General features: G+C 40.0%; 1 protein-coding gene and 1 non-coding gene across 8 annotated transcripts in view; one reads left to right on the forward strand and one right to left on the reverse strand.

Annotated features, from left to right (window-relative positions):
* RBMS1 (RNA binding motif single stranded interacting protein 1) overlaps positions 1-27401 on the forward strand; it is a 253204-nt gene that overhangs the window by 173363 nt on the left and 52440 nt on the right. For all 7 annotated transcript variants that reach the window (XM_066279069.1, XM_066279070.1, XM_066279074.1 and 4 more), the window contains exon 3: positions 23636-23694. In XM_066279069.1, coding sequence (XP_066135166.1) covers positions 23636-23694 — 59 coding nt within the window. The remainder of the gene's footprint in view (positions 1-23635; positions 23695-27401) is intronic.
* LOC136307122 (U6 spliceosomal RNA) lies at positions 20911-21021 on the reverse strand. Its single transcript, XR_010725809.1, has one exon. It is a non-coding gene; the product is annotated as a U6 spliceosomal RNA (small nuclear RNA).

Here is a 27401-nt window from a genome sequence, read left to right on the forward strand (position 1 = left end):
CTTCGCACCTGCCTTAGATTTTGCCTAAATGTTGTGGATCCTTCGCACTCTCAAGCCTCCTGTAACTTCTGTTGTAGTTTCTTGAGAGAGCTTCTTTCTTCCCGCCTTTTCCCGTGTGTGCCCTGAGGTCAGCTGGAGAGTTTTGCTGTGACCAGATTGCTCCTTGGGGAACCGGAGGCCAGTGTTGGGCCTGCTGGAAGTTATGTTTTGAGAAATCCTTATTTCCATTGTCTTCCAGAATCTCATGTTAACCATAACAACACAGCCCAGAGACGTCCCTTTTTAAACCTGTCAGTGGGATTCAACAGAATTAAAGTTGTTTCAGAGGATTGTCTCGTGTAACTATTTTGGTATTTTGTCTACCATTCTTTAAATAGTGTTGCTCCATTAATAAATTACAGCAAACGAAATGGGATGTTTTAAGTTTTTTTTCTCAAAAATAATACATACTCAGAAAAATGAAAAAGAAAATGCAGGAGTTTAAAGAAGATACTAAGCATCAAAAGTAATCCCATTGCCAAAGAAGCCTTCTCGACAGTTTTTGTCAATACTTAAAATATGTATATTCAGGCCTGACAATATGTATATTCAGGCCTGACTTGTGGTGGCGCAGTGGATAAAGCATCAACCTGGAAATGCTGAGGTCGCCGGTTCAAAACCCTGGGCTTGCCTGGTCAAGGCACATATGGGAGTTGATGCTTCCAGCTCCTCCCCCCTTCTCTCTCTCTCTCTCCTCTCTCTCTCTCTCTCTCTCTCTGTCTCTCCCTCTCCTCTCTAAAAATGAATAAATAAAAAATATAAATAAATAATTTTTTTAAAAAAATGTGTATATTCAGTTAACCTGATTCCTAAGGTCAGTACAACACAGCATCAGATTTAGGTGAGAGAGAACGACTGGTCGAGAGTGGAAACCTAAGTAGTACAGTCTCCTGCAGGACAAGGACCTGAGTTACATAGCTCTCTGAATATTGTGAACATTTGATGAGCACTAATGATGGTTCAAACATCACCAATCCAAAGATAAAATAAATGCTTCTATATAGATAAGTTCTATGGTAATAAGTAGTAGTTCTATGTAATAAGAAAAAAATCTCCATAAATTAAGAACTAGTCTAACTTTTACTAACTATACCTTATTGCAGATTCCTTTGGTCACAAAGGCTATTTCATATATATGTATACACACACAAATATTTTTTAGTTTAATCACACACATACAAACACGTTTTGCTATTTTATACACTTCCTAAGGACCTTATTTTAGAACAGCCCAGTCTGAGTAAGAAATACACCCCTGTGTTTCAGTTCCTGGCACTTTAGGAAAAATTAATTTACAAATGCTCTTCTCAGAACTTTTAGGTCACCACAAATAATTGTAGAGCATCCAGATAGCTTTGTCATCTGTTTCTTCCCAACTGCTTCAAAAACCAGGAAAAACAAAGGGTCAAAACCATTGTTCTCATCAACTTCAGAGGCTCAAAATAATTTGTTTTCCTGGAATTTTATATTGAATATTATTAAAGTAATGTGAACATCAATTTAGAGTTTATGCCCATATTGTAATGTTATTTATAATGAAATAAACTTGTTTCGGTAAAACACAGTGAGATTTGCGACAGGTAAAGGAAACAGAAAGGTAAGCTACGTGGCTCACATAATACAGAATTTTCCTCCCGAGCCTGGCCGGCTGGCCTCTGGCCTTTCCTATGACAGCTTCTGCTCCTAGAGCGGAGGGCACGAGGAGAAGGGTATGCTTTGGCTCAGGCAGGCCTGGTTCGGTTCTGGCTCCCTGGATGATCCTGGGCAGGCAGGCTGCTCTTCCTTTCTGGCCTCGGTATTTTCGGTCATGACGTGGGGGCTGTAAGTGAAACAACAGATGTCAAGTTCCCCGCCAGTGCTTGGCGCAAGTTGGGCATGGAACAAATGTGGTTTCTTTCTTTCCTTTCCCTCACCTCTGTTTTCCGACTGTCCAGTGGTTACTGGGTATTCCCCTGTGCTCACTATGCTGTCTGTGCCTGTGGCCACCGTCTCACCTTTTCACAGTTTTAACTCTTTTAAAAAACCAGTCAATTCGACCATCATTATTGAGTGCCAATTATGTGGTAGAAAGCGTTAGACATAAATGAACGAGACATGGTTCCTATCCTTAACAAGATTTTATTATATATGAGAAGATAGGTATATGGGAGGTTGGGCTGATAAGTAGGAAGGTAAGTAAGTAAGTAGGTAGGTAGATAGGTAGTAGGTAGAGATAGATAGATAGATAGATAGATAGATAGATAGATAGATAGATAGATAGAGGCAAGATGTGATGACTATTTTCCCAACATAGAAGAAATAGCAGGTTTGGTTGAGAAGATACTGAGTTTGGCTTAAAGCTATTGTGCGTTTTCATTTAGGTCCTGTTTAGATGGACAGTAGGATGTATTGTAATGATTTTCATAGCACACACATAAAATTAAATTGAATATTCTATTCTGTATTCTGTTACAGTCAAGTTTCTATCACAGAGGAGGAATTTTAAAAAGTGTGATCAACAAGATCCAGTTGTTGCAGTTCTGTCATTGAATGGACTCTCTACAATCATTAATTATGTATCATACAAAGATTGATGGAAAGCATTTTAGTAAATTTATGAATTTATTCATATTAACTTCCTTAACCTTAGAAACTTTAATTTCCAACTAATACATATAACAACAGTTTTACTTTTTGAAAATCTGTATTTCTGCACCTTATTTTCTGCCTCACTTGTCCCTTAATGGGGCTGTCACCACTTTTCGATATTTAATAAGGATTGCATTCTTATACCTATTACATACCGAGTTCATTTCTGAGAGCTTACTGCCCGTGTCTGCTGTTGAATACTAGCTGGGAAGTTATTCCCAGGGCCCCAGGTAGAGCTGGGGACATTGTCCCCCTATACAAGAGATGCCTGCCCCAGGAGGCGTTTGGGGCTGAAATCCATCTCACACTCAGCCACTAAGTCCCATGCCTGAGGAATTTCTTCCTCTTATAGAGCACACCTTTTCTAATCTGCAAGAAAAGGTACCTTGAAGACCAACAGTGGTCCTGGTTGCTGCCCTAATATCATGTGGTAACATATGGTTAAAATATGAATTCTGAAGCCCTGGCTGGTTTAGCTCAGTCAGTTAGAACATCGTCCCAAAACAACAAGGTTGCAGGTTCAATCCCTGGTCATGGCACACACAGGAAGCAACCAATGAATGCACGAATGAGTGGAACAACAAATGAATGCTTCCCTATCCCCTCTCTCTCCCTTCTTCTCTCTGTCCCTCTAAAAATTAATCAAAGAAAAAAAAAATTAAGCCCCATTTGGATCATTGTTCCAAAGTACAGAGGTTGCCGGTTCAGTCCCCAGTCAGGGCACAAATAGGAACAGCTCGATGTTTCTCTCTCCCAATTAAAAAAAAAAAGCCTGACCAGGCGGTGGCGCAGTGGATGGAGGGTTGGACTGGGATGCAGAGGACCCAGGTTCGAGACGCTGAGGCCGCCAGTTTGAGCGTGGGCTCATCTGGTTTGAGCAAAAGCTCACCAGCTTGGACCTAGGGTCGCTGGCTCGAGCAAGGGTTACTCAGTCTGCTGAAGGCCCGCGGTCAAGGCACATGTGAGAAGGCAATCAATGAACAACTAAGGTGTCGCAACAAAAGGCTGATGATTGAGGCTTCTCATCTCTCTCTGTTCCTGTCTGTCTGTCCCTATCTATCCCTCTCTCTGACTCTCTGTCTCTGTAAAAAATAAAATAAAATAAAAAATCTGATGCCTGAACAGGTGGTGGCGCAGTGGATAGAGTGTTGACCTGGAATGCTGAGGACCCAGGTTTAAAACCTCAAGGTCACCAGCTTGAGCATGGGCTCACCAGCTTAAACTGCAAGGGTTGCTGACTTGAGCGTGGGATCATAGACATGACCCCATGGTTACTGCTTGAACCCAAAGGTCACTGGCTTGAGCCCCAAATCGCTGACTTGAGCCCAAGGTCTTTGGCTTGAGCAAGGGGTCACTGGCTCGGCTAAAGCCCCCCAGTCAAGGCACTTATGAGAAAGCAATCAATGAACAGCTAATGTTCCTCAACTACAAATTGATACTTCTCATCTCTCTTCTTCTCTGTCTCTCTTTCTCTTAAAAAAAAAAAAAAAATCTGAGACAAGTAGAGTTCTCAGATCTGCAAGGCCTATGGCTTCCAATTTAGTCAGTTTCTTGCTTTTTGACAGTAAATAAATATGTGGTTGCTCCTATCTTCATTTATTTCTTGAAATGAGACTCCTCAAAAATATGTACCATTCTGACATGCAATCCTGAGTTACTTGTGCTGTTCTTTCCACCCAAGGTAGATGATTAAAGCTCATTCAAAGCCCCAAGAGCGGGGATGATGAGGGAAGAATTATAGAATGTTCTGCTGGGTACATGCCACAAGACTTCATTTACATTGTGAGAGTAGCCATGATATCTTACCAAGTAAGTTAAAAGGAAATGCTCTGGGACTTTTCAAGTATACCTTGCTGTTAAGACATTCTCAAAAATTTGTCCCAAAATGTGAATGATCATTATCTCCCTTACAGCCAAGTTTAGAAAAATTACCGTAGAAGTGCAAAAGTTGCAATATTCTAATTTGTACCCACTTGGAACAACTGCCATCAGCAATCTAAAGTAGTAGTTGCCAACTGTGTAGCCATGATTTAAAAGGTGGTACCAGGCTATATTTCCTGTGGCAAGAGAAATGCTAAACTGTAGAAGAGGCAACAGCCCATACATGTCCAGATCTGTGCAAACGATGTAGCACCCACCAGCCACACGTGGCTCTAGAGTGCTTGAAATGGGGCTAGTCCAAACTGAGACGTGCTGGAAGGGTAGAACACTTGCTGGGGTTCAATACTGTGTAGAAAAACTGCTCCATATCTCATTGTTTTTACACTGATTGCATGTTGAAATGGTAATATTTGGGATATATTGGTTTAATGAAAATATTAAAATTAATTTCATGTTTCTTTTTACTTGTTTAATGTGGTTGCTAAGAAATGTAAAATTACATATGTGGGTCATATTTGTGGTTTGCATTCTGTTTCTACTGGACAGTGCTAGTTTAGGTATTTCAAGGAAAAAAGGGTTGGAATATGTGAAAGATTTCTTCACAGTCCATATTTCATAAAATAGAGTAACTCGTTCTCTTGTTGCTGGAGACCTGGGCGGTCTCCTCACCTGACAAAAACACACAATATCATTGATTACATGGTTTTCCATCCCATAGCTGTTCTGTAGTTTACTTAGTATTTAGAGTACTTACAATATTTCTATATAATTTTTGCCAATAAATCTTTGTACACAATCTTTTTTAATTTAGAAATTAAATTTAATGGAGTGACAGTGATCAATAAGAACACACAGGTTTCAGGTGAATGTCTCTATAGCATTTGAACTGTTCATTGCATTGTATGCTCATTACCCAAAGGCAAATCATTTCTTGTCACCATATATTTGTCCCTCTTTACTCCCCTTTCCTCCACACCCCTCCCCCTGGTAACCACTTCACTTTTATCTATGTCCATGAGTCTCAGTTTTATATCCCACCTGTGTGTGAAATCATACAGTTTTTTAGCTTTTTCTGATTTACTTATTTCACTCAGTATAATGATCTCAGGGTCCATCCATGTTGTTGTAAATGACAATATATCATCATTTCTTAGGGCTGAGTAGTACACAATCTTAATAATTTCTTTAGGAGAAGTAGTTTTAAGTTCCTGCTCCAAATTGCCGTCCAAATGTGACCAGCTTGCTGTTACCAAAGGTATATATGCTGTTACCAGAGGTATATATATGACTTTTGCCATTTTCTTTGCAACCTGGGTTTTTTGTTTTGTTTTGTTTTTGTTTTTTTGCTGTTACCATCTTACCCAGTTTGATAGTGTTGTGCTATCTCTACCAGAAAAGGAAAACCAACTAAATTCGGCTACACTGACATGAGCTACTCAGTGTAAAATGACAGAAAATGGTGAACGATAGCTTATTCTAACCCACTTTGGACACAGCTTTGAATTAATTTGTTGTCTATGCAGAAGTATGTCAGACCGAGTGACCATTTCACATGACCTTTTCCATGAGTGTCTGGTGCTCTTTGCCATCCATGAAGACCCTAGGGAATAACCAACTGAAAATGCATGGACTACCTGGCAGGATGAATCTTGTGAGAAGCATTCCATGTGTGCGCCCTCAAAGCGAAAGTAAACCAAGAACAGTTAGCAGCGTGACATGGAGTTGTAGAAGCACAAATGACGGTCCTGGGGGAAAGAGTCCTTCTCAACTGGGAAGGTTTTAATTGGCATTGGCTCCCTGGGATACAGTTACATCAGCCATTGCAGGGCCAATTAGCCGAGAGTCGACGAAAACCGGTTCTGTGCCTTCTGCACTTGAGAACAAATGTCAAGAAACCCTGAGCACAGGTTAGCTTCCCTTCTTTCATTTAGCGAGAGCAGAACCTGGTTCATGTTAAGAAATTGATAGCTGCTGTTGTCTCCGGCTCATTCACATCTTTCACACACAACAATGTGAGCGGTTCCCTGGAAGGTTACTGTGCTGTAATGGTCATGTCAGAGGTTTGATAGTGGCTGTAACAGTAAGACAGGCTCAGCCGGTTGATGCACTGGCTGCTCCTGGACATGCCTGCTGCCTTCCTCCTCTGTGCTACTCCGCGTTCTGAGCAGAGCTTGGTGGTACTGTTAATCTTGACACCTTTGCAGTTTTTCTCTTGGTTGATCAGTTTGATAATAACTATATTTATGAAAATATTCCCCCACCCCTCAAATGTCTTATGCATTCTCTTATCCCCTTTTCAGGTGATGGACAGGACTCCTGCCATTTCTCCAGAAGCCATGTCTGTCTGTCTGCTGAGCTTATGTATATAAACCATATTCTTTAGTTTCTAGACATTTCTTCCTTTCTCTCCTGTACATGGGTGATAGACTTTAATCCTGATTGCTTCGCTTTTTGTTATGTGATCAGCCGAAGAACTTAGGCCTTTACTTTCTGAGGTAAATGCCTTCCCCCTCACTTCAGGATGAAGTCTTAGGTATACATTGTAGCTCTTCTGCTTGACTCAGTGACTGTAGTTCGGGGGTTTTTGTTTTTGTTGCCCCTTGAATCATCGTGGGTCTCTACTTTTATTAGCATAAACTTAAAACTTGTGCTTTAAACTTAGCCTGAAATAGTGACTAAAGGGATACCTTTTAAGTTTAAATGTTTTAGTTTCATTTTCTTAAAGAAGTGGGTTGTGTCACATTATTTCCTTGGCCAGCACACTCTCTATGGCCTGGATTTGGTCTTGGCTCTAGTTACGATCTCTTCCCATTTCAGCCAACAGTTTCCTTACCGTGCATTGTCCCTGGAAGTGGCTCTTCGGTAAACTTCAAGAGGAACGTGACTCTGACTCATTCTTTTTGCTGAGCACCTACCGAGTACCCTGGTTTCCTCTCCTGCCTCCGGTTCGCGGCAGTGCAGTGGAAAGATGAGTCACTTTCCCCCTCAGTCTCAGTTTCCTTTCTCTGTAGAACTGGACTGATCTCCTTATCCGGGTTGTTGTGGGACTCGGACCAGATGTCATGTGTAAAAGACCTTATAAAATGTCAAATGTGACAGTTTTTTAAAACGTTTATCATAGAAGCTAAACACTTCTCTCCTGGTTCTTACATTAACTGCCCACATGTCATCATACGCTCATTAGACATACAAATTCCCCCTTCATTAGCTTATTTGTTTACTCAAAAATATTTTTTTGCCCTGGCTGGTTAGCTTGGTTGGTTAGAGCAGCATTCCGATATATAAAGGTTGTTGGTTCGATACCTGGTCAGAGCACATACATAAACAGTTTGATGCTTCTGTCTCTATCTCTCTAAAAATCAGTAAATAAAAAAATTTTTTTTAAATATTTTGTTGAGGACCTAAAGTACATTACTACATCATCTTTATTCCTGCAAAATCTCCTTTTGTAATGTCTTCTCAGAGGAAAAGAAATCTCCAGGTATTGCAGATACATGGAGGAAACCTCACTGAAAGGGATGAAATATTTATAAAACTGAATGCTCAAAATTACCATCATTGCCAAAATGGAATTTCAAGTGTTGATATTTCATTACACATGGTATTAGAACAGGTGCTGTACCCCTCAAATTTTCATCTGTTTAAAATAAAAACACTTTATATCTCTGCTTTCCTTACAGTTCATTCATGCTCTAGAGTTGCATGGTTTCGTCTCTCTGAAATATTCGTTAGTTTTTTTATTGTTTTGTTTTGTTTTTGTGACAGAAACAGAGATAGGGACAGACAGACAGAAAGGGAGAGATATGAGAAGAATCAATTCCTCGTTGCAGCACATTAGTTGTTCATTGATTGCTTTCTTATATGTGCCTTGACTGGGGGGAGGGCTACAGCAGAGCGAGAGATCCCTTGTTCAAACCAGCAATCTTGGGCTTAAGCTGGTGAGCCTGTGCTCAAACCAGATGAGCCCACACTCAAGCTAGTGACCTCGAAGTTTCAAACCTGGGTCCTCCGTGTCCCAGTGTGATGCTCTATCTATCCACTGTGCCACCACCTGGTCAGGCAATATTTGTTAGTTTTAAAGAGACAGTGGTTTGTTATTATTTCCTGAATTTTCATCGCAGCTTTTCTCTGATTCTTTTATGATTGAGTGTTACTTGTGTTTTATGCCCACTCATTAGAAGGAAATTTAATTTGTTATTTACTGGGCCTAAAAGTGCTTGTTCCTGTCCATCTCCAAACCCCTATCTCACTTGCCCTTCATTCCTACCCTGTCGCCTCTGAGGTGCATGGTTTGGGAAAGCTTGGAGTCCTGTCTAGGAAGTGAGCTGCCGCTTAAGGCCATCCCTGGTTTCTTTCTGAGTTCACGTGTTTGTGAGAGGAAACAAGCAGGTTCTGCAGTAATTAGTGCGGCCAGGGTGGGGCTGGATGTTAAGGGGGCACTTATCACTTTCTTCTGGATACAGTTTGGGACAGACACTGGCCTGATGGGACAGACCCAGGGAAAAAAAAAACAAATATTTTGGTAAGCTGAGCTCTAAAGTAGTGGGAAAGGGGTACTTTTATTTAGGACTGTGTCTTTCATCTATACTGCTCACGAAAATTAGGGCATATTTCAAAATTAATATGAAGTGATAAAATATCCCCTAATTTTTGTGAGCAGAAAGCAGTCTAAAGTAGATACCACGTTTCTTACACTATAGTGGGGATTAGTATTAGAATCACATATAGATTATACATAGTATGTATTTATCAAAAAAGCACTGGAGAAATAATCGTGTCATATTTCTACTTTTCACTCTCAACTCAAGCTCAAAGAAAGCCCACCTATCCTTCCCATTTCCACCCCCAGTGGCTGGCTGTCTAGAAAAAGTCAATTCATTTCACCCAGGTTACCTTACATTTGAATCCCATTTTAATTTCAGAGATGTTACATTTACTCTTTAAAGTATAAAGAACTTTACACTTACCTGAAAAGATTATATGTATCTGCATATAAAACTATGTTATGTAGTGAAGCATTTTTGGTTACTTCCTTTGATACTGTGTGTTTTAGTGACTTTCTAGAATTACTAGGATCTTGGATCCCTTTTGAGGATCCTCTTTTTGCAGGTCCTACAACAAAGCCTTTCTAAAGACCCATAAAATGCTGCATTTATGTTCAGGACCTGTTTTATCTTGACTGTTTACAGATATAAGGTTAAGGGACAAAGCAAGATATCTGGGGAGCTGAAGGTTGTGCCCTGCTAATTCAGCAGGATGGGTACGGGAGTTGTGAGGCGGCATCGTTGCTGGTAACGATGCCCACTTCAGCTGAATCCTGGAGAGAACTAGAGGGAAGATCTTACTGATCATCCAGTCCAGTCCCCTTTGCAAAGCAGAGTACCAGCCTTCTGCCCATGAATACATTATGCTTTAGTAATTCCCAGATTTTTGGATTTTAAGGACCAGTACACTAAACAAAAATAATTAGAGTTAGGGATCTGGTCCAGAGTCAAGATTTTATTTTGTCAAAAGGACACAAACTAAAACAGTCATCTTTCATCACTGTTTCATAAAATGGCCATTTTAATAGTGAAAATGTGTGTAGTATATAATCTTAGAATAAATCTTACTTTTTGAAAAATGCATTACACTGCCTTACCTGTGGTGACGCAGTGGATAAAGCGTTGACCTGGAATGCTGAGGTCTCCGGTTCGAAACCCTGGGATTTCCTGGTCAAGGCACATATGGGAGTTGATGCTTCCTGCTCCTCCCCTCCTCTCTCACACTCTCTCTCTCTCTCTCTCTCTCTCTCTCTCTCTCTCTCTCCTCCTTCTCTCCTTTCTAAAATGAATAAAGTCTTAAAAAATTTTTAAAAAAAGAAAAATAAATAAAATAAATAAATAAATAAATAAATTTTTTTAAAAAATGCATTACACTTATTTTTCTGTTTACCACGAATGGACTGGGAGTCATGCCTTCCTCACTGAGTTTTGAGAGATCCTTCTCTGCAGCAGCATAAGTGACCCAGACCAGACGGTCACGCAGCTCTGCTTGAACACTGCCTGGGGCAGCAAACTCTACATAAGCTGTTCCCCCCTCATAGGATAAGATTTCTAGAATTTTGTCTGTAGTGCTCACTCTTCATAAAGAGCTCACACTACATAAAAAGATATTTAGAATAAATGATTCTTTATTGAAAAAGAGATATTCAATATAGAATGCACTCAATTAAAGGAGGCCATCATTGTTCACTTATTTATCCCTCTACTCCTTTCTTCTGAGTCTTGACAGTTTATTATTTGTCAGGCACTCTGCTGTGGCACAGCCTGACCTACAGAGGGAACAGCAGCCCAAGGGCACACATGTTCGGGGGACACAGGCGCGCAGTAACGCAGCAGTGCTGGGTGTTGCTCGTGACTGCGGGAACGTGCGCATGGGCTTGGGGCGGCGGCCACATCCGCTCTGCCCGACGGGTCAGCAAGGCCTGCTGCCGGGAAATGCCACTCACCTGAGTCCCCCGGGATGACACTGCACGTCCCAGGTGAAGCAACACCTTAAAGGTCAGGGAATGAAGACAGAGCAGGGCAGACGTGCGGGGACCTGTAGACAGACTTACTGGCAAACTGGAGCCCTGTGAGTTTCCCAGGGCTTCCGTAACTAAGTACCATGAGCTGGTTTAAAACAATAGAAATTTTTGTCTCACAGTTCTGAGGCTAGAAGTCCAAATTTAGGTGTCAGCAGAGCCTTGCACCCTCTGAAACCTGTAGGGGAGAATCCTTGGCCTCTTACAAGCTTCTGGTGGTTTTCTGGCAACCGTATATTCTAGCTGGTTGCTGCATCCCTCTGCCTCAGTCATTGTGTCGTGTCTGTCTGTGACCGTATATTTCTCTCGTAAGGACACCTGTCTGCATGGGATTAGTGCCTACTCTAGTGACCTCATCTTAACTTGATTATATCTTCAAAGGCCCTGTTTTATAAGATCACATTTGCATGCACTGGAGCCTAGGGCTTCCGTGGATGTTTGGGGGGACACAAGTAAGCCCATAATGGTGAGTTTAATCTTGAGCAAAGAGACCCTGAGAACATAATTTCTTTCTGTGATCCAGATCATGTATTTTTCCCAGTGTAACCTAAGTCTGGTGTTTTTGTTTTGTTTTGTTTTGTTTTTCAGAGGTCTCGAACTTTTTCCTAATCTGAATGTCCCAATATTTTCATGTGAATAAGCCAAGGCTTTCCCTAAATTTGTACAGTTTGTTTTACCCTTGTTGGAACATATCCTATTGAATAGTATAGTGTTGGCTATGGCCAAGTATTCATTCTAGCCTGTTGAAATCATTTAAAAATATTCTGACATCTTACAGTCACCCCCACCCCCTAGCTTTGGGACATTTATATATTTAGTAAGTGTGCTATAACCTGATTTATGTCATTGTTTTTAATTTTGAAAAGTGCTGCCCAAGAACAAAGCCTTGTGGCTTGTTACTAGAGGATTTTCTCCATGCTGACTGGCCACACTGACCAACCGACTTGAGCTCAGTCACTTGTTTATCCAGTTCTCCGCTCATCCAAACCAGATTTCCTCTTCCCAGATAGCCTCCATAAGCAAATAATGATTTTTATTTAATTCAAATCAAAATATATTCTGTAGCATTCTCAAGCAGCCCTGCCTTCCTTGCCTGACCAGGGCGTGTGAATGAGAAGCCCTCTAGCCTTGTCCTCCCTTCACAGTCCCCTGATTCACAGAGGAGAAGCAGAACACCTGGGAAGTGCGCTGAGCTCAAGCTGGCTGGCGAGTGAGGCATATTATACCTTCCTTAGGGATATGGTACGCTTACAAAACTGACACTGAAGTAACTTACAGCGTCAGGTCCTCTTTAGTTCTGGTAATACTTTAAGATAATTTCTCTCTGATTTTCTTAAGTGTTAAGGTTATAAATTTCTAGAGCTGTACTACTCTACTTTGGAGTGATTGCTCAGCTTTATCTACAGGGTCTAAGGGACGGTCTTACTCAGAGGCAAACCAGTAGGAAACCAGCGTGGGAGCTCTACTGACCCATTTCCATCAGATCCGTTCTTAGAGCTGTGGCCATTGTTGCGAGTGACCCTGGACCAAAATATCCAAGTTTAGAAACATCACCTGTGCTGGCAGGCTACCTTAGCATTCCTTAGTTTATATAGTCCAAGTGATACATTTATATTATAATCCCCAGAATTCTTAGACCTGAAGTAAAATAGATATTATTTTCCTTTCTAGTCTGTTCTTTCAACTGGCTTTTCAAGGTCATAGGGCAGTCAGGATTTATTACTTTAGAAAGGATGGACTGACTGTATTTGGAAATCAATAAGCTGGTGCTGTGTTTTGGATGGAGCCAATGTCAGTTTTCAGTCTAGGAAATGTTCAACTTGACTTCTGCCTTTTTAGCTTGTGTTAGAATCAAGAGAAATGTCTAGGTAATTTACGCCTCTGTTTTAATTCTTTCAGGTAACTGTTCTGCTTCAGGGAGCATGTTTACTTTTACCTTCTGTCACGCTCTTCTTGTTTCGAATGAAGCAGTCATTTATGGTTTTCAGTGTTGGAGTTTAATGCATGCAGTCTCTACAGACTGACAGTCTTGATTTTGTGTGTGTGTATGTGTGTGAGTTTTAAAGATTTCCAGCTTTGATTCTATCAGAAGGAACAACAAATTTAGAGAAACTTAAAAACAATCTAGAAACAAAAACTCTTCTAAGTTTTTAGGTCTCCCACCCCCCAACCTTTTAAGGTTTTCTTATTGGTACTAATTTTTAATTTCCATGTTAAACTTTTAAATTACCTTGGCTCCCTTGTGTGTTTTTGTAACTAAATTGGGATAAAATACAAGGCCATGTCCGTTTTCCAAGGAAAAATGTAGTATTTCCTTTCTCCCTATCACTGCCAACCTCTCTTAATTCTCCACACCCAGCATTTACAGTGGAAAAAATTCACATTACATGCTTATGTTTCATTCATTCAATTAGTATGTATTGAATGGTAACAATATACAAAGAACTGAGCTGAAAAGTAACCATAAAATGGTAAGCCTTAACTTTTCTTAATATTATGTAACATAGGGCCACATCCATATTAAGGTAAAGAGATAGTCTAGTTTAGTCTTCTCACATGGTCAGAATTAGAAGGACCGTTATTTAGAGGGGGTATGGAAAAAACAATGACATAGAACAGTGACTGAATATGTTATGTATCAATCACTGTGCTAGTTTTTTAATAACAATAGACCTGTGAGGTAGACATTGTGCCACTTTAAAAGAATGGGTTACTGTGGCCAGACAACTATGCCAGAGTCACAGAGCTGGTCATTGGCCAAATGAGCTCTTAAGGATAGGTCTCTGTGCTTATTTGCAACTTGGTGTTCTTTCCAATATAATATAACATCGTCTGCCTTATGATACAGTAAAGTGAACTACTATACAAACAGGAAGGTGAGATTCCCAAAGCAAAGAAAATACATTGCAGGTTTTGGTGGGAGAGGATGAGAATTTAGGAAACCCAGTTCATATAAATTCAAGTCAGAAATAAAAGACCACTTGGTATATAATCAGATCCTCCTTTGTTTTAAATGTTCAACATTAATCAGTGTTTGAGACTTTTAAGAATTCATGGTTATGATAGATAATCTACATTTTACTTGCACAATTCTGGGCTCCATTTTCAGTGTGTAGTATGTCCCTCTGACATATTATCAATTGGGAGCACTAACTGGGTCTGCCCATCTGACTGCACCCGTTAAGTGCTGCAGTACAGTGACTTGTGGCAAAAATAGTGCCATAAGATGATGTAAATGATCCTTTGTGCTATGTGCTCTTAAAAGACCGTAAAATAGTGTAAAGTACTTTACTTTGATTGCAGACCATAACAGACTTGATACTAAACTATAGTGGCAAATCTGTGGAATAAATCAAATGCTTTATAGAGTGCTTTTTATTTAGAATAGAGGTATAAGGTTTTCATTGAGTATGGCAAAAATGCATCTTAGCCATTTTTAATAGGGTAGTTTTCATGTACATTCTACATGAATTATTTAGTTCAAGGCATGTATGCAATAAGCAGCATCAGTTGTTACTTTTGTATAACATTTATAATAGATTAGCCATCCCACCTAGAAATGTTGAGAAAGCAGAGCAGCAGGAATGGTTCTAAATTTAGTCAGAACAGGTTATTAATCCCAAAATCTAGGTGCAAATTATCAATTTTATTTGTATCCTGAAAGGATGTGTTTATCTTAACATTTTATGTTAGGAAAATCAGATCTGTAGACATGTACATTTTCTCTTGAGAAATGTAATATTTGTCCCCAAGCTTCTGTAATCTATTCAACCTTGTGCATGCTGTAAGGCAGCCAGTCTAACCAGGAGCTGGAGTACCTGAGGATGCTCTGAGCTTCTGCTAAGTCATTTCTATTATGTGAGCGCTAGGTCTGTAACTAGGGCTGAAACTCACTGTCCTTTCCAGGTGATTTCTGTTCCCTGTCTTCTCTGCAGTCCCAGAGACAAGCCCCTGGCTTTTTGTAGGCGATACCATGGATGGTTTTTCTCACAAGTCAAGCATTTAAGGCTAGTTCAAAGAAGCCCTCTGCCTTTCCTTTAGAATTTTCCATTCATTTTCCAGCTCTTCTGATTTCTTCATTTTAATTTCTTGAACTTGCATGTTACCACTTGAGTCAAAGATTAAAAAAAAATGCTGTAACATAAAATGTGACATCTCTCTCTGCTAATTCTAACCATAAGGTTTCATTAACCATACTAAAATCTCGCTTTCATCATATCATTCTGCAGTTGCAAAACCTCCACCACATTCTGTTTCCTAACTCCTTTTCCTGGAACCCAGGGACCTAAAAGGACCTTTACAGGCTCAGCTTATGCTCCTCCTCTCTACACACAGGTCACATGAGACAGATTCTTCTGTTTATTGTCCTCCCTAGCCCAGTGAATTTCTGCCTTCTCCAGTCTTTCTTGCTGAACTTGACCTTCACCCTATGTTTCTGTCTCCTTTATTTTTAACATTTGCCATACAAGATCACAATATTCTTAGTTATTTTAGTTGTTTTTTAATATTAAAAATTTCCTATCTTCCCCAAAAGATGGTCCCTCTTGATGGCAGGAATGCCGTCTGCTGTATTTTCCATAGCCCTTCTATGGTGAAGGGCCCGCTAGAAACATATCTTTGTGGGTTGATTTCATGGTCTGATCTCTTTCTTGACTGTACTTGGCTGCTTGTGCTCCCTTCGCTTCAGCACCAGCTTGTTTCTGACCTTTAGGACTGTGGCAGCCTTGCCTGCCAAGCGTTTTCCTCCTTCACACCCTGGCAGCGGTTCCAGCTGCATGAGATGTCATTTCCTGTTCTCTCCCAGGTACCAGGAATCCGGGATCTACAAACACACCCAGCCATGCAGCACAAGTAGAATGGGCTGTTATCAAATGAGAGTTAAGCCAAAACTACTGGAATGAAAATGGAGTACCTTTCTATAATATTGTTAATATTTAGACTTACAGAAACAGCCAAAATCTGTAGGTCCAAAAAGATAAAGCTTTACAAAGTCTGTTTAGTATCGATTGCAGATTTTGAAAGTTACATACCTTTTAGCTTATCTTCCAATGCTTACTTACCACTTCCTATACTACGTAAAGTAAATTTACATCCAACAGAATTATTCAAGGTAGTGAGGATTCAGAATATAAGGATAAATGACTTTCTACTATTTTATGACTCTATTATTATTATTATTATTATTATTATTATTATTTTCAGGGAGAGGAGAGGAGGCAGAGATACAGACTCCCTCATGCTTCCCTGACTGAGATCCACCTAACAAGCCCACTAGGGGGCGATGACCTGTCCATCTGGGGTGTTGCTCTGTTGCTCAGCCTCCAAACTCTTCTTAGTGCCTGAGGGTGGGAGCCATAGAGCCATCCTCAGTGCCCGGAGCCAGGTAGCTCCAATCAAGCCATGGCTGCAGTAGGGGAAGAGAAAGAAGCGAGAGGGGAAGGGATGGAGAAGCAGATAAGTGCTTCTCCTGTGTGTCCTGACTGGGAATCAAACCCTGGACATCCACATGCCCGGCCGATGCTCTACCACTGAGCCAACTGGCCAGGGCCTATTATTATTTTTTTCTTCAACAAACTTTTCTATTAGCAAAATAGATGTACGTAATTTATGCTTTCTTCCCCAATTCAACCACTATTAGAAGAGCTAAAGCAAATTTTAGGAAATCCCCTTTTCCTGGGAGGCCATTTAGAAAATAAAAGCAGCAGCAAAAACAAGTTAGAAAATTACATGTACAGTATATATGTATGTGTATCTCCCCACCCCCAACAACCCACCAACTCTAAAGTAACAAGAGGGTTTTGGCTTTGAGTCTCCAAGTCCATTTCCCCAAATAGATACATGTGTTATTCCTTTTAAGCTTTAAAGGCATTGGTACCTTCTCCTCCCTGATACTGTTAACCGTATTTTTCACTTCATAAGACGCAATTTTCCCCCCAGAAGTAGAGGGGAAAATGCTGTGCATCTTATGGAGCAAAAAATACAGTACGTATTTTATTAAATATTTTAACACACCATTTGGTTCAGAATATTTTTTTTTAATTTTCCTCCTTAAAACCCTAGGTGTGTCTTATGGTCAGGTGCGTTTTCTGGAGTGAAAAATATATGTTCTGTGATGGGCTTCTAAATCCAAGTACATAGAACAGTGTTGTCTCCCCAGAAGGTCAGATAACTCCTTTCTGAATGGTATCTGCATCTTAGACACTGTAGCAGTTGAAGCCTGCCCTCATCCCCTCCTGAGTTGGGAGTTGTGTAGATTCAAGATGGGAATTACTGTGTACCTTTGGAACAGTCTGTGTTTGGTGACCAGTTTCTGCCGCAGTCAGTCAACATGGCTGTCCCAAGCAAACATTCTGCCTGTCATCTTGGCTACTTTAGTAGGTCCCATACTTACTCTACTTCTCTGTTTCACATCTACATAGTAGGAGTCGTGCTGGGCCTACTCAAAAGGTTGTTGGGAAGGTTAAAATAAATTATCTAAGTCACTCAGAACAGTTCTTGGCATCAAATAAAAGCTGTGTAAATGTATTCTGTTACTTTTATTATTCCCCTGAATTAACTCACTAGGTCAAGCATGACCATTCCAATGTCGATGATGATTTAATGGCCACATACTCAGAAGTTTTTCCCCTGATTTCAATCCCCTACCTCTCTTTCTAGATTTTTTCATTTGCTTGGGCACCTTATCTCCCCCAGGATGTGTGAGTCCCTCTTTGTTCTTTAGAGACAGTTCAGCTATTAAAACAAAACCAATCCTATATGTATGAACAGTTATCATTTGGGGGGGGGGGAGTTTACATTATAAAAACTTCTTACTGTTGTTTTCCACATAAGCTTTTTCAGGTTTAACAATGTTCATAAAATATTCTTAAAACTAACACAAACACTGCAGATGACTCCACCGTGCCTGAAATGGACTGACCAATATTAAAATAATTTATAACCATTATCGCCATCTGTTGGTGGTGGGTGGAGTAGGAGCCGCTCTCAAAAGCCTTGGCTTGTAACCGGTAATGTTCAAAAGCTAGAAGTTCCCAGGTACAGGAATGTGTATATGTGTACGCACGCATGTGCACACACGGATATTTTTGTTGGACAAAATCTAATGATTTGCACCAATATATTTAACATTCATATCCAAGACTTTGGGTGATTTTAATATTTCAACCTAATTTTCTGTCTTCTAATTACAGTAAGTATGCATTTCTTTTGTAATTAAGGTATATTAACAAAAAGGTATAATTTAGGAGGAACTAAGTGATGGGGTAGAGGAGAAAACTAGGCTTCATTTACTAAATGCAAACTAAAATATACTTAGATTTAATATTACAGCAGATGAAAGAAGACCTACAAATTGAAATAGGGGCTAATGACTTAAACTGTGGTGCAAACAAAAAAAAAATTTTTTGGTAGATTCATAACAAAAGGTTTTATCAGCCAAGTTCACTTGGGCCAATAGTTTTAATATGAGTTTTTACTTGTTATCCTCTCTCTTTGAAATTCTAATTATTCTGCAGTTACATTCAAGTTACTCTTTATCCTTTTACTGTCAAAGCTTTCTCTGGAGTGGATTATCTGCTCTTAGCAAAGAATCTTATATTCTAGATAGTCAGGGCTGTGGTCTCAGCCTTGTTACATTGAAGCTGGATAAAGCCCAAAGAATCTTTCCATTCACATTTTTTTTCATAAACTACTCCATCCAGCTTGCTTTCTTGGACGTGCAGCTACTCGGTGTTCTTAGGCCTATATATATATATTGTCTGTCCCTGTTACTTAATGTTTTTATTTATTTACTTATCAAATTAAACTGCAAAAAGGAACAAGGGGAAGTGAAAATTTGGTTGTTTTATGAGTTTTTATCCAGCTATATCTGTTACTCTCTCATAGACGCTGGTGATCAATAGTAGAATTAGAATCGAGGTTAGTCATCTGGAATGTCTTCTCCGCCCCTCCCCCAACCCCTCCCCACATGCTTAAATCTTCTTTAAAACCAGTGGAGGGAAATGGTGACCTCTCTGAGGCCTGCCACCCCTTTTCCATTCCTTGAGGTACCATTGATAGGCAGCTCTTCTCTACGTCCTGGTTCTTCTCTCCGATCATCCGAGCTGGTTCTGTGCTCCGTTCCCACCGCAGAGACGCCTCAGCCGCTGAGGCGCTTCCTCAGGCAGAGGCCAAGTGACTTCAAGTCCGACCTTTTCCAGGAGTCTGCATTTTAATGAGAGCTTTCGTTGCTGCGAGTGGTGTAACTGAGTGAACACCCCAAACAGCAGCTAGTTTAGGAGAGGAAAACCCTTCAGCACCACCCTGGTAACTCCAAGGTAACCACCTTCCCGATCTGCTAGAGTGCAGGAGTTCCACAGGCTGAGTGCAGACTGCTTTCTGACTTCCTGGGAAGTCCTGGTCTTTCAGTCTTAACCCACAAATCATGATGAAAACCACAACTGAAAGTAAAACTGATAAATTTCAGAACTGTCTCTTCTCTTACACCCCCCCCATTTATCTCTCTTTCAGCCATGAAGTACATTTATGTCTCATGTTTAAAACAAAACTTGAAAAATTTAATATATTCCAATGTCGTCATAAAAGAGGTCTTCCATTTTGTTCTTCTCCTTTCATACTCTGAGTGTATAAAGGGAACGTTATTTTTCACAGTTACTTCAGAGATAAATTACAATGACAACTTAATTTATTTCTTGAGCTTTGGAGTTTTAGCCAAGATCTTAGATTCAAAACATTTATGAGCTTTTGTTTTCCTGTTAGCAGAAATGGAAATAACAGCACCTGCCTCGTAAGATTGTTGTGAAGTTAATTAAATAAGATCATACATACAAAGTGCCTGCTGTAGTACCTAGAACTTGGAGCTGAGGAAAGGTAATCCCCTTTCTGGTTTCCTGTAAAAATGGCCAATTAAGTGGTTGAGGAGAACAGGGATGATTTCATGGCAAGATAATGTTTGAACACATTCTTCATATTTAAGCATGGGTAAAATGAGAGGCATGTTTAAAGAGATGTTTAAAGTAAATGGATGCAGCCTGACCAGGCGGTGGCACAGTGGATAGAGCGTCCGACTGGGATGCGAAAGGACCCAGGTTCGAGACTCCGAGGTTGCCAGCTTGAGCACGGGCTCATCTAGTTTGAGCAAAAAGCTCACCAGCTTGGACCTAAGGTCTCTGGCTCAAGCAAGGGGTTACTCTCGGTCTGCTGAAGGCCCGCGGTCAAGGCACATATGAGAAAGCAATCAATGAAAAACTAAGATGTCGCAATGCGCAACGAAAAACTGATGATTGATGCTTCTCATCTCTCTGTTCCTATCTGTCCCTGTCTATCCCTCTCTCTGGCTCTGTAAAAAAATAAAAAAATTAAAAAAATAAAAAATAAATAAAGTAAATGGATGCAGCAGACACAGGGTCTGGAAGGACCAGAGGCCGGAGGCATGGAGAACTATTATGTGCTCTCTGCATTCATCTAGGCACAGTGAATGGAAGGAGTGAATATTAGACACATGTCAGAGACAAAACCCAGAAGAGTTAGACCGACTGGATTCAGGAATGGCTGAGTTGATGACGTCTCACGGACATCATGTTGATGGAAAAGATTGGGAGTGTGGCATTGCTATCGGAAGGAGACATGAAGGGGAGATGGGAAAAGATGTGTTTGGGGTTCTTTGGGATCGAATTTAGACAATAGTGGGAACAAAGTGATATTTCACTCATATGTAAGTATCTTAGTAAGAGTCTAGGATATTTAAGAGGAAGAGACAAAACCTAAAACTTTGACAGGGTATTTTTCTTTGTTTATTTTTTAATATGGAACACTTTACGAATTTGTGTGTCATCCTTGCGCAGGAGCCCTGCTGATCTTCTTTCTCTGTGTCATTCCAGTTTTAGTATATGTGCTGCCGAGGTGAGCGCAGACCAGTGGAATTGGGGCGGGGGGCAGAGAGGACAATGGACATCATCAGCAAAGATGCATAAATTAAAACCGTGGCACGGGATGAATTTCCTAGGATTAAGGACTGAATAGTATTGGTGATGAAAGGACTGGGATAAGGAAGTAGAGGAGGAAGTGAATGGGCTGAGAACCACTGAGAGAGTACCCAGGGGTGGGCTGAGATCCCGGGAGAGGGCAGGGGCAGAAAGAGGTGCTGGTTGCTCAGGAGTGGAAGTGAAGAATGATGTCAACCATAGCAAAGAGATAAGAGGACCCAAACCAGAAGGGAGTGTGGCGTGCATTGAGCATCAGAGCTGCCAAAGGGCTTTTCTCTTTTCCTACTTCCCACCTCTCCCTTTCTCCATGTCTTCATCTTTCCCAAAATTAATGTGGAGAGTGGAACCAGAAGACTGACGGCCAGCCCCTGACCATCTCTGAATCTCCTTTTCCCTGTTTGGTTTAACAGAAAAACGTGCACTCTGCAACCTCAAGCCAAATCTCTTAATCTCAGTGATTCTGAATCCCCTTGTCCTAAATTGGAGTGATACCAACTTTTCCCCTCACCATTGGAAAGGTACAAGCAGGGATGCAATCTGAAAGCAGTTCAGCCAAAACCTGTACAGATGTTCGAGTGCTGGTAGACAGCGAGCCTGTAGCCATCCTAGATACATGGTGACTAAAAGGTAGCCTGATTTAAAGCATGGATTTGTTCTGGTTTGCAGATTTTTTTTTAATTATTACTATTTTTTTTTGTAAGCTCAGTGGCCTGTTTGAATGTTGTTATAAATACTCAGAATCTACGGGGAATTAAAGGTGTTTGAGCAGCATTATGCCTCTTGGATGTATTGTCATGAACCTCAAATTACCTTTACTTTCATGCCTGCTTAGTAATCATTCGATTACATGATTACATGGAGTGAAATTTAACTGAGGAAGCCATTTGTTCCTTCTAGATAAATATATTTCAGCTTGTTCAGTGCATGAAATAGAAACCTGCAATACTCAAAATGGTTTTAAAAGCTACACAGATGCTTTTCACTTGCTAAGACATGACTCTTTTAAGTCTTCAAAATCAATCATAAAAGAGCAGTATTAGAGAAAATGTGAAAATTTTAAAGTATATATATGTGTATGCATATGCACTTATATATACACACACACATATACATGAAAGTAAAATTTTGAAATTACTCAGAGTCTGAGATACATAAGTAAGTTGTGTGCATTTCCCAAAGTCTCAGTAATTATTGAGAACTATTTTTAAAGCCTTTTTCTTTTCTCAGGCTATAGCAGACATAGATAACACTGCTTTACATTGTGTCTGGATACTGTAAAAGGGTATAGAATTAGTACAATATAGTTAAACAATATGGCCATGTTATTTTCAGTAGCAGTGGACTAAATTTTAGCATTCTGAATTTTTTCCTTCTTTCCTCCAGCTTTCATTGAACATTAAGGAATTTGAACACATTTCTTCTAAAAACCCTTATAAAATTAGTACTTAATTTCTCGTTCATTTTTTGTTGTTATTTGTCCATTTCTTGAACACGTGCGTGTACACAGCTTAGCGAGTTTACTATTATTATGAATCAAAAGTGTGAGTAAGCATTTATTAACAGTTATCAAAATCTTAAATATAAAAAGAGCTGTCTTAAATTCATCCAATGTGCACACACACAAGCACCTTTTTATGTTGATCTAAAGCAATGCAGAACTGTCTGCAAAACCAAAACGAATAGATACAATGCAGGCATTTTTTCCCTTCATGATCAGTGGAGGTGGATTTAACAGCGGGCACACGGGGCATACGCCCTGGGCCCTGACTTCTGAAGGGCCCCACAAAACCCCAACTTTACACTTTTTTTCTAAAGTAAGAGGCCCAATATTTTCTTCTGCTTCTGGGGCCTCAACCAACCTTAATCCACCTCTGATGATTAGGGTTTTGTTTTGTTGTTTTGTTATTTTTAAGTGACAGCTCCCCTGTGTGCACCCCGTCCGGGATCCACCTGGCAGCCGCCGTCTGGGGCCAGTGCTCAAACCAATCGAGCCACTGGCTGCAGGAGAGGAAGAAGTAGAGAAGGGAGAGGTAGGGAGTGAAGGAGATGGTCACTTCTCTTGTGTGCCCCAGCCAGGAATCCAACCTAGGTTGTCCATACACAAGGCTGACGCTCTATCCACTAACTGGCCAGGGCCATGATTAGTTTTAAGAGCTGTGTGTACCATAGTACTTTTCTTTAATTATTCTGTAGCTTTGCATTAGGTTTTATATTTTACCACAGAGATAGTGTTACTAGAAGAAATTATTTTTTATAGAATTCACATTCCCTTTTTTTTTTTTTTTTGTCCCAAGATTGTCAGGTAAGTACCTCACTCCTCAAAGCTAAACATCAAACTATAATCCAAAGATTCCAGTGGGATGCCTAGCCTTCCCCTTGTTTAACTTCAGTTTTGAGTTTAGAATTCTCACTTCCTGTCCCCTAGTAAAGAACATTTTGTACTTTAAAGTTTGCAGATGTTTCAAAAAAGTATGTGTGTTATCTGGACTTTAGAAGGATTCCTTGATGATAACTTTTTCTTTTCCTCTTTGTCTTTCAGATACGGGAAAATCGTCTCCACCAAGGCGATTTTGGATAAGACAACAAACAAATGCAAAGGTGCGTGTCCTTGGCTGAGGATTTGCTAAATCGTGGCTTTAGCGAAAGGGTGAAATTTTAAACCAAATCTTTGGTTTCAAGACTACCTCCGTTTTATTAAAAACCAAATCTTCTGTGTCACCCAGTCTCTGTCTTGCACAATGTCAGCATGTTGCTTACGTTTGTCCCTGGTCGAGTTTTGGCTGGAAACCCAACAGCAGCTAGCAGTTTGCCAGAATCCCAGATTTGACGCCAGTGGAGTTAACGTGCAAAAAAATACTGGTTGGCATTTAGCCCCTGCTCTTAAAAGGAGAGTAGAGTTAAAAAATAGCTTTTTTTTTTTTTTTTTTTTTTTTTTTTTTTTGCTGAGCCTGAGGAGATTAGAGCTGCTTACTGAAGCCCACTGGACTCTACTAAAGAACTGAAAAGATTACATATTGTGCAAATTGGCTCTATTAATTAGAATAGAGTAGTTTTAAGCAGTATTTAATTACATGTTTCAATACTTCCAATTGTTCTCTGCTGAATGCCTGTTGACAATATTGGCAGCAGGGAGGAGAGAACCATTTTCACTGACCAGATTGTAATAAGGAGGGGAGGTCATACGCCCCTTTGAAATGTGCTGCTGCATTAATTTGATGCGCTGACCTTCAGTTTTCCCTGTAATTAGGATGAGCTCATCCAGCCTCATGAGCTGGAAGGCGAGGCGTCTGCAGTAGGCAGCCCTGATGCTCCTGGGTTCTGACTTAATGATTCAACGTCTTAACAATAGGCATGTGATTTCTAGGAAAGGGGAAGAGTGGAGGCAACTGACTTTGAGTCTAACTACTGACCCCATGAATTGAAATAAGGTTGATAGGAATCAGCGGAGAAGGAAAATCTCCTCGTTAATTAAACCCCAGTTTTTCAAGTAGCAGTGATGGCTGTGCTTTAGCATAATCTGAAAAAGGCAAAGAACTCAAACGAACCCTACGGCCCCGGCCTTGCCTTAGAAGCCAGCCCTTTCCTTTCATCTAGACTTGAAGTGGTTCATTGTATTTCTGTCTCTTCTTCAAAGCTCCCTAAATTTAAAGGAGCTATTGTTGCAAATGTCTTAAGCCCATGTTTAATCAACATGGCCCATTAAGGCAGTTTTGCCTTGGGACAGTGAATAGAGCAGCTTTCTGTAGAGTGGTACTCAATAAATATTTTAAACTAATTAAATGAGAGTTAAATTCTAGGCTGAAATGTTTACACTTAGTTGCCAAGATTAGTTCTATTTAATGTACTTGTAAATGATTTGGGAGGACAGGGACACAGAAAAAAAATCTTTGGGTTTTATAAAGAAAAATAGACTCTTGCAGGTAAGGAAAAATAAAAAGAAATCTCACAGTGTGTTAAAAAGCAGAGCTGCCCTGTAGAAATGAGGGAGAGGGCCCGAAGGCCTCCCTGGTTGAACTCTTCAGCACAGCCCTACACTGAAGACTGCTACTGTGCTGTCTCCTCCAATGAGAACCCGTTCCTTAGAAACCAGAATGGTGCAGGATGCTCAACACAGCCTAGGAAAGGTATGACTAATAAAACAACCCCCCCCCCAAAAAAAAACACTAATGCTAAATCTAACATGTTATCATAATATATATTCTTAACAGTTGGAAAGGATCCAAAGATAAGTGCAGAGATTTGTGGGCCTTTGGAATAAGGGTAGGAGTAATTCAGAACTGATTCTCTAAACAACATGTATTGAAACCTTTGAGATACTGCTTGTGGCGAGGGTGATAGAAACCCTTCAGGACTCTGCCTCATGAATGGATGTCAGCAGATATCTGGTGGGTTTGTGGGTCCTTGAATGAGGGGAGAGAGGAAGCAAGAAGGGATTTATAAAATCTTGTAAGCAGGAATGAGAGAACTGAGACAAAAAAAAATTTAAACAAGTGAAAAGAAATAACACAACAATGTAGCTCATGGTGAAGACAGGTAAGATGTTAGTCGTGTTATAGGTAACTTGAGAAGGGAAGGGTGAAAGTAGATAATGCATTGTTAGTATAATACATAAAAGGATAAGTGAAAACTGCTTGTTTCGTATACTAATTTTTTGAGAATGAACAAATCAAATAATTATATACCTAGAAATTAGAGATCCTGGAGGTCACAGACCTTTTTATTGGGTACATGACATTTTGGAATTTCTGTCCAAGAGAAAAAATTCAGCTGAAGGAAACATTGCTCTGGATAACATGTACCTTAGTTATTAAATTTAAAAATTCATGATTCGGTTGTTTTAAATTTCAGTTTTTGTCAGTTTTTAGCCAACAAAAGGATTTTTAAATGTTTTTAATGTTGGTACAATAGTTGTCCCTTATCCGTGGGAGATATGTTCCAAGACCCCTAAATGTACTCCTAAAACTGCAGAGAATACGGAATCTTGTATGTACTATGTTTTTCCTGCACATAATACCTTTGATAAATTTCAATTTATAAATGTGTTGCAATAAGAGACTAACAATAATAATAAAATGGAACATTTATAACAAAGTACTATAATAAAAGTTGTGTGAATGTGGTCTCTATCGCTTTCTCTCTCACTCTGATAATCAGTCTAATAACTGAGACCGCTTGGTAATATGCACACCATGGATACCCAGGACAAAGGGATGATTCATATCCTGGGCAGGATGGAGCAGGTCAGCATGAGATTTTGTCATGCTACTCAGAACAGCTCACGGTTTAAAACTTCTAAATTGTTATTTCTGGAATTTTACATTGAATGTTCTGGGCCACGGTTGACTGTGTATAACTGAAACCGAGGGAAGCAAAAGTGCAGATAAGGGGGGACTGCTGTATATACGGCACATTCAGGACTCCCCTAAAAATGAAACTTAACAAAAATGGATTGTGACACTGATTATTAATGCTTCCAGGGTTGCTTCCAGGACCAGAACACACACGCACACACGTGCACACATAAAAATTAGTGAAGATAAATCAGACCAAAGGGAAAATAGGGGTAAGAGCAGGAAATGGAAGGCTGCTACAGAACTGGCCCTGTGTTTCCTAGATGCCAAAGCAGGACTAGAAAACCTAGGCATTCCCATGGTTCAGTCATCACAATGTGGAAGAAGACCCAGGGAGCAGGAGTGCATAACCGTTCCTGGTCCTGAGACCTGCGAAGACTCCTCCTGGGAATCCAGAGAGAAAGTGCTGTGTTCTTTACTGAACCCCACCTTCAAAAATATCTTTGTATATATTTATACAACGAAACCCAGAAAACCTGTGCAAATCAAAGGTGTATACTCTCGTGTTTACTTGAAAGTAAACAAGAGAAAGAGCCCAAGATTGCATGCTTATGTGTTATATTTGTTTATTGCAAATATTTATGAGACAATTGAAATGTGATTAGAAAGGCTAAGAAAGGGATGTACATAGTTAACTGAAATGTGACCATTATGGGTTTTTCCTAATAAGAAAAGAACATAAAATAATACTAATAGTACCTGAGCAGTTATTAACTTCAACTACAATAACATCAAGATTGAGATCTTCTGTTTATTGTAATTTATTGACAACAGCAAAATTGAGAGAAAAACTTAACTATCCATTAGTAGGATTTACATCCTTTAAGTATAGTGGAGTGTTCATTTATGACCTGCTAAAATTGTGTGTGGTAATAAAATATGTGTAAGAGTTAGGAGTGAGTATGTGTGTGCCAGTGTGTGTCTCCAGAGAGGGTTATATGCTAAGAGCAGATT

This window comes from Saccopteryx bilineata, chromosome 5 (genome assembly GCF_036850765.1).
Source record: "Saccopteryx bilineata isolate mSacBil1 chromosome 5, mSacBil1_pri_phased_curated, whole genome shotgun sequence".
Taxonomy (NCBI): Eukaryota; Metazoa; Chordata; class Mammalia; order Chiroptera; family Emballonuridae; genus Saccopteryx; species Saccopteryx bilineata.